At 43.3% G+C, this 8,171-nt stretch overlaps 1 protein-coding gene across 1 annotated transcript; it reads left to right on the top strand.

The window, feature by feature from the left end:
* Positions 1-1,101: 1,101 nt before the first annotated feature.
* Positions 1,102-2,678, top strand: LOC118396400 (uncharacterized protein C11orf96 homolog). The gene has a single exon (XM_035790579.2). The coding sequence runs from the start codon at positions 1,853-1,855 to the stop codon at positions 2,234-2,236; it is 384 nt and encodes a 127-aa protein (XP_035646472.1). The 5' UTR covers positions 1,102-1,852; the 3' UTR covers positions 2,237-2,678.
* The last annotated feature ends 5,493 nt before the right edge of the window (positions 2,679-8,171 follow it).

The raw sequence follows: 8,171 nt of genomic DNA, 5'->3' as shown, positions 1-8,171 counted from the left end.
TGCGAATTGCTTGATCTTGGAGCCATTTCAAATATATTGCATTAAAACACTGAAAATATTCTAGAATCATTCACTGATGCATGTTGATAAAAAATTATACACAATATGATTCTATAAATTGTGTTAACGTCAAGAAATGTGACATGAACCCTGCCCTGTACATTGACCCTATGATATCTCATTGGAATGCATTATGTCCAGCAAAGAGATACAGCTCACCCATCCATAATGAGTGCACCAAACTTTACATAAAGCTAGGAAAAGTCTAAACAATGATGCCTAGTTATTGATGATCTTAACTTCCCATTTAGAAAACAGCCTAAGTGGCATTGATATGAGTCAGGAACATTGATTCTACAGTCAAAATGGACCCAAAAAAAGTGTAAATAGGATCATTTATCATTTGTTTATCAGTCTCGTCCAAAACTGAGTTTTGTGGTCGTGACTGCATCACAACGTAAATGAAGGTTGGGTTTGTTTCAATCCTGCCCACGTGCCCACAGGTAATCATCAATTTGGAGTGCAGCTGAACGCGACCCAATCGCAAAGCGTGGTAAATCCAGACCCGGAGATAGACTGTCCAAAATCAAACCAATTTTGCCACGGTCGCACACCAGCCGGCTGAACCTAATTGGCTAAATAATTTGTGTAACTCTTCCCACCTGCGAACACACACGAGACACACACATCAAAACACTTCCCAAAACCAACTCAGTCATGGCCGCTAGCATTTCTTAATGAACCAAATCTAAAATGAGGCCAAATCAGGAAGTACAGTTGCCCTTTAATGCCACGGGTTATCTTTGCTTGTTGGCATACATATAAGCACAGGTAACTAGCTACATGTTTCCCCCAACAATTTGGAAGAGTAACAGCTCATGCCCCTCTAGGACCCTCAACCTCTAAATCTTTTGGTTTATTTCAGTCTTCCCTTTACTCTCATTCGTGCCCACTCTCCACCCACCCATCCCTCCCTCTTTCTCTCTCTCGCTCTCGACCACACGGCACACCCCTCTTTCTCTTACTCCTCTCTCACTTCTATTTAGGGAGACTGACTCTGGGCAACTGCTATGGAAGCTGGAACGATGACTGAGAAGGAGCGATTTGATTTTGGCACAGAGAGATATCGAGGGTTTCCACTAGATAATACAGCCACAAAGTCAAAATGTGTTCTATCGTAAAAATGATTGAAAACAAACATTTTCTTTTTGGTCTTCATTTACGGTTAAAGTTAGGCATAAGGTTAGCAGAGTGGTTAAGGTAAGGGTTGAGGTTAGGTTTAAAAATCTGATTTTAAGAAGAGAAATTGTAGAAATAGGCGGGTTTATGGCGTTGCGGCTGTGTTAACTAGTGACGACCGAGCCCGAGAGGGAAGGGGGTGGAGTAGTAAAGTTGAGTGGGTAGTGAGACGACGCTATAAAAGCCAGTGCCGGAGCTGTCTGTGTCAGTAGCACTCGCTGACTGAGGCAGATACAGCGACATAGAGAAACAACAACAACAACAACAATAACAACAAGGAGGAACAGCTTACAGCACGAGTGGACATATGTAGCAACCTCCGCTCGCACAGGCACTGCAGTACTGACAAGGACTCAAAGATTAGAGAATTGGAAAAAAGAGGCCGACATCTGATACAGCAGCTCTTTGGTACAGACACAGAGTTGCATCATCCAGGACTTTGGGAGATTTTGGTATGGTTAAGAGAACTTTGCTTCACCGTCTTTCCTGAGAAAGAGCATCTGACAATAGAGGAGGCACCAGAGAGAGAGAGAGAGAGAACTGTGGGACAATAGCATACGAAGGAGCAAAACAACTGCTTTTTCCACCTGCTTTCACACCCAGTGTTCCACACATGGCTGCTGTCCGTCAGATGCCCATGGAGACCCAGGGCTTCCACCACATGCTACCTGCCCATCTTCTCTCCTCGACCATGGAGGAGTTCCCCCAGCAGCTCCCCGTCCCCAAGGGGCACGCCCGTGGCAAGAGCCGCCCCCGCCGGGCCCGCGAGGCCCGCTTCAAGACCCAGCCCGTCACCTTTGCCGAGATCACCGAGGTGGAGGAGGAGGGCGCCTCACCCCTGGAAGAGGAGAGGGCACGCCGGTCTTTCCTGCAGTCCCTGGAGAACCTTCGCCGGAGCACGCAGGCGCTCTACTGTCCGACGACTGGTCGACGCACGCCCACGGCCACGGCCACACAGCAAAGCCTGGACTCTAGTGACTCTGACTCTGCCCATTGACGGGCAGGACCTGTGGAGAAGTGTACGCATCCTGCCTGGCACTGGCACAAGCCCCTTTCCCTTCCATTTCTGCTTCACACAGGGGCCCAATGAACTAAACTGAACTGATATCCAAGCTAATCCTGTGCATATAGGCCATTCTCCTTGAAAATATGTTTCCACATACACATATATTAGCATACCAATATATGTGGCTACGGTATGCATGACACATTTTTGTAAAGAACGCTACCCTGTAATATATATCACTGGCTGGTTATATTGCTAACGCCTCTTAGCTTCTCTAAGTGTAGAATATAAGCTATGATGCAGTGTTGAATACACCATTTCAGAGATATTCTTCTTCAGATATATTCCTTTTCTACTGGCGAGGACTTCAGGCCAGGAGGGGCTTTGAACTTGAAATGTGTTAAATGTGGAATGTCTTTTTCCATCCTTTTTTTATAAAAGAAAGGACAAATGTTGTTTTTCTATGTTGTACTTGTTTTGTATTCTGCTTCAAACAGATTCTCCAAGTGCAGTCATGATTGAAAGAGACAGCTCATTCAGATTTGACTGACTGAACTCTGTGTATGGAAAGCTACTCGATGCTAACTGAAGTTAGGAGTTACTTTGCAATGTTTTGGCACTGCTCTTATTTCTATGTTAAGCTCCACAGCTAGCGAATGCCACTCACAAAAAAAAATGCCTTTCCAGATGTGAAAATATTTATTCTCTTATTTTGTTTAACAGCGAATCTACAAATATTATTTTGTCGTTCTCGTTTGACTTCTAAAGTCACACTTGATTTCTAAGATGAATATATATTTTTTTTACATTGTTTTACATCCATATTTGTTAGTTTGCTTCAAGTGTAATAAATATTTGCAACGATATCCACCTGTTTTCTCTTTTGCTCACATGCAAACGCTGGAAGATACAATGTAGAAGTTAATTAGTTACATAACATTTTGGTTTGAATGTTAGCTGAATGGTTCATATTATGATATAATAGGAATCAATCATGAGAGAATAGGATAGGATATGCATATATTTCTGTCCATTTAGGGGACCCCTTTTGTCTCAGGAACAGCCCCAGAATCAAAGGTTCTGCATACAGCCTCTTTCAACAGGTGCACAGCTTTTTTTCACGCAAATGCACATCCTTAAATCACATCTCTCTGCACATATTTCCTCCACGTTCCAAACTCGTCTGGTTCATATATAAACACTCAACTGAGGAACTTGACCTTCTTCTTCACGCTCACTGGCTTCATGACGCACTTAAATCATGTTCAGCTTGCGTCAGCAAGCAAAACCATAACAAAACCCTGCTGGAAGGATAGTGTCCTCTTGAGTTTATGAAACCTTCAGCTGTCCCTTGGAGACCTATTGATGACGGGAGCTACAGATAGTACCAGGGTACATAAGCGCCCAGGTGAAATAAAATATTAACATATTCAGTTTGTATCTTCCAGTTACTGTAGCTGCCTCCTAAACATCAACAGGCAGTACTAGTTATGCAACAAGTGAAAATATAAACCACGAATAAAGTTCCTGGAGATCATAGCGATCTGATTCACCCTTCTGTCTGAACTTGGAATATTCCTATTAGCGTAACCTGGGCTCAGGGCATTTTGTATTATTCTGTAAGGAAATCAAGACACTCCTGTTGGTAGGATATATTACGTTTCGTATGGTACGTATTCATTTGTGAATGTCCATCACCCATTTAGTATGTTAGGCTAAGAATTAAAATTCACACTATATGTTACACATTAGCAAAACGTACAATATGTTACGAATTTGCAAAAACGTGTTATATGTTATGGGCCACTGACTCTTAAAAGTGACAGGCAAAAAAAGGCTTCCCTGTTTTCCAAACCTTTCTTTATACAACAGCTAAATGCGCCATAAAATGATCTGAAGTAATATGTTGGTCAGGGTACCGCTACCTGTCAGCGTGCTCCTCTGGAATGCTTGGAAATTATGTAATTTGAGGGCATTGTGAAAATTCCATAATTTGAAAAAGTTCAAAGTGATCAGATTTTAATGTACAATTTCACACATCTCTGAGGTCACATGCTCAGTATTGTATTGTTGAGAACACAATCAGAACTCTATTTCATGTTTTTACAGAAACGCTTGTCTTGCTTTGGCTGTAAAGCATAATTTCAAAATCTGAGATGACAGGGTGATTAACAAAAGGCTAAGCTGTGTTTCACTATATTTCACTTGTGATTTCATGAATATAAATATTTTCTAGTAATATTTTTTGACCGTTGCGTTATGCTAATTAGTGTAGTTGATGACAATTCTCCCGAATCCAGGATGGGTAGTTCCAAGAGGTTAAATGGCCCAAATGTTTATTTAGAAGTTCACAAATGTAACAGATTTTGACTATCACTAATGTGTTTAGTACAGTAATTGAAAAGGTGAAATATTTTTGGTAGATGTTGCTAAAACAGATTATAACTATATTTAGACATATTGTAAAATATGAAAAGGCTTATTCATTCACACATTTAAAAAAATATATCATATTGTCATATTTATATGTTTTATTATACTTTTATTGTGTACTAAATCATATGTGTTGAAAAGTGTTTTTTCTCTCAGACATAAATAAACAGTTCCAGGTGAAAGCCAAGGGTCATAGCTTTCTGGGGGTTGGGACACACACTACAACATTAATAAAATATTGCCTCTTGCTAGATTGATGACTAAAACCAGTGCAAAATGCCTGTCAGCTCAATTTAGCTAGCAAGCTAAGGTTCATTATGTTTTGTCATCCAACAAGTCTTATCAACTAAAACATTTAGCTAGCTAGTTTTAGTTGTTTCAAATCAAATCAAATTTTATTGGTGACATACACATATTTAGCATATGTTTTACATGTTTTTATTTAACCTGGCAAGTCAGTTAAGAAATGTAATTTTGTTTACAATGACAGCCTACACCGGCCAACTGTGCTCCGCCCTATGGGACTCCTAATCACAGCCGGTTGTGATACAGCCTGGATTCGGACTAAGTGTCTGTAGTGACGCCTCTCGCACTGAGATGCAGTGCCTTAGACTGCTGCGCCACTCGGGAGCCCAATTATTGCAGGTGTAGCAAAATGCTTGTGTTCCTAGCTCCAACAGTGCAGTAGTATCTAACAGTTCACAACAAGTGCCCTTGTCAAATATACAGTAGAATAGAATACAGCATATACATATGAGATGAGTAAAGCAGTATGTAAACATTACTTAAACATTATTAAAGTGACTAGTGTTCCATTAAAGTGGCAAGTGATTCCAAGTCTATTGATATGGGGCAGCAGTCTCTAAGGTGCTGTTATGTAACCGGGTGTTATGTAACCGGGTGGAAGCCAGCGAGTGATGGCTATTTAACAGTCTAATGGCCTTGAAATTGAAGTTGTTTTTCAGTCTCTCTGTCCCAGCTTTGATGCACCTGTACTGACCTCTCCTTCTGGATGATAGTGGGGTGAACAGCTCGTGTGGTTGAAGTCCTTGATTATCTTTTTGGCCTTCCTGTGACATCGGGTGCTGTAGGTGTCCTGGAGGGCAGGTAGTTCGCCCCCGGGGATGCGTTTGGTAGATCGCACCACCCTCTGGAGAGCCCTACGGTGGCGGGCAGTGCAGTTGCCGATAGGATGCTCTCAATTGTGCATCTATAAAAGTTTGTGAGGGTTTTTTGTGGCCAAGCCAAATTTCTTCAGCCTCCTGAGATGGAAGAGGTGCTTCTTTACCACACTGTCTGTGTGGGTGGACCATTTCAGATGGTCCACCCAGTGATGTCAGTGATGTGTACGCCGAGGAACTTTAAGCTTTCCACGTTCTCCACTGCCGTCCCGTCCATTTGGACAGGGGCGTTCTCCCTCTGCTGTTGAGTTAGTGTCACGATCGTCGTATGAAGCGGACCAAAATGCAGCGTGGTATGTGTTCATAACGATTTTTTAAATAAAAGAAAGCACTGAACACTGAATACAAACTATACAAAACAATAAATGAATAACGACTGTGAAGCTATAATGAGAACTGTACTGACACAAGCAACTAACATAGACAATCACCCACAAACAAACAGTGAAACCCAGGCTACCTAAGTATGATTCTCAATCAGAGACAACTAATGACACCTGCCTCTGATTGAGAACCATACTAGGCCGAAACATATAAATCCCAAAATCATGGAAAAACAAACATAGACTGCCCACCCCAACTCACACCCTGACCATACTAAACAACGACAAAATAAAGGTCAGAATGTGACAGTTAGAGGTTATTTTCCTGGCACCAGGGCTCTCACCTCCTCTCTGTAGGCTGTCTCGTCATTGTTGGTAATCAGGCCTACTACTGTTGTGTTGTCTGCAAACTTCATGATTTATTTGGAGGCGTGCATTTCCACACAGTCATGGGTGAACAGGGAGTACAGGAGGGGGCTGAGCACGCACCCTTGTGGGGCCCCTTTGTCGAGGACCAGCAAAGTGGAGGTGTTGTTTCACCACCTGGTGGCGGCCCATCAGGAAGTCCAGGACCCAGTTGCACAGGGCGGGGTTCAGACCCAGGGCCACGAGCTTGGAGGGTACTATGGTGCTGAATGATGACCAATCGTCAATGAACAGCAATCTTACATAGGTCTTCCTCTTGTGCAGATGGGATAGGGTGGTGTGCAGTGCGATGGCGATTGCATCGTCTGTGGATTTATTGTGGCGGTAAGCAAATTGAAGTGGGTCTAGGGCATCAGGTAAGGTGTGATCCTTTGCTAGTTTCTCAAATAATTTCATGATGACAGAAGTGAATGCTACATGGCGATAGTCATTTACTTCAATTACCTTTGCTTTCTTTGGTACAGGAACAATTGCGGACATTTTGATGCAATTGGGGACACCAGACTGGGATAGTGAGAGATTGAATATGTTCGTTAACACTCCAGCTAGCTGGTCTGCGCATGCTCTGAGGACGCAGCTAGGAATGACGTCTGGGCCGGCACCCTTGCGAGGGTTAACATGCTTAAATGTCTTACTCATGTCGGCCTCCATAGTCCTTGGCAGTGGGCCACGTTGGTGCCACTGGGTTATCCTCAAAGCGGGCGAAGAAGGTATTTAGCTTGTCCGGATGGAAAATGTCAGTGTCCGCAAAGTGGCTGGTTTTCCCTTTGTAGTCCGTAATTGTCTGTAGACCCTGCCACATATGTCTCGTGTATGAGCCATTGAATTGCGTCGTCAGGATATGTGGTTTCCAGTTTGCATAAAGTCCAGTGTAGTTCTTTGAGGGCTGTCGTGGTATCGGCTTGAGGGGGAATATACACGGCTGTGACTATAACTGAAGTGAATTCTCTTGGGAAGTCATGCGGACAGCATTTGACTGTGAGGTATTTTAGGTTGGGTAAACAAAATAACTTCAGTTTCTCTATGTTATTTTTTACCACCCTCATGGAGTCTGTTTCTGAGCAGACACATGCACATTTGTGTCCTGCTGGAGGTCATTTTGCAGGGCTCTGGCAGTGCTCCTCCTTGCACAAAGCCGGAGGTAGCGGTCCTGCTGCTGGGTTGTTGCCCTACCGACGTCCACAGATGGGGGTTGTGCTTACAGCCCAACACCGTGCAGGACGTTTGGCATTTGCCAGAGAACACCAAGATTGGCAAATTCGCCACTGGCGCCCTGTGCTCTTCACAGATGAAAGCAGGTTCACACTGAGCACGTGACAGACGTGACAGTCTGGAGACACCGTGGAGAACGTTCTGCTGCCTGCAACATCCTCCAGCATGACCCTTTGCTAGACCATGCTAGACCTCCTGACTGCCATTAGGTACTGAGATGAGATCCTCAGACCCCTGTCCATATGCAGTTCCTGCAAGACAATGCTAGACCTCATGTGGCTGGATTGATGCATTGATGCTAAGGTAAGCTTTTTCAAACAGAAATTTGCATCCTGTAGTACTAACTCAAAA

This window comes from Oncorhynchus keta, chromosome 17 (genome assembly GCF_023373465.1).
Source record: "Oncorhynchus keta strain PuntledgeMale-10-30-2019 chromosome 17, Oket_V2, whole genome shotgun sequence".
Classification (NCBI taxonomy): Eukaryota; Metazoa; Chordata; class Actinopteri; order Salmoniformes; family Salmonidae; genus Oncorhynchus; species Oncorhynchus keta.
The sequence above is the reverse complement of the archived record's forward strand: the minus strand, read 5'-3'. Positions and strand labels throughout refer to the sequence as shown.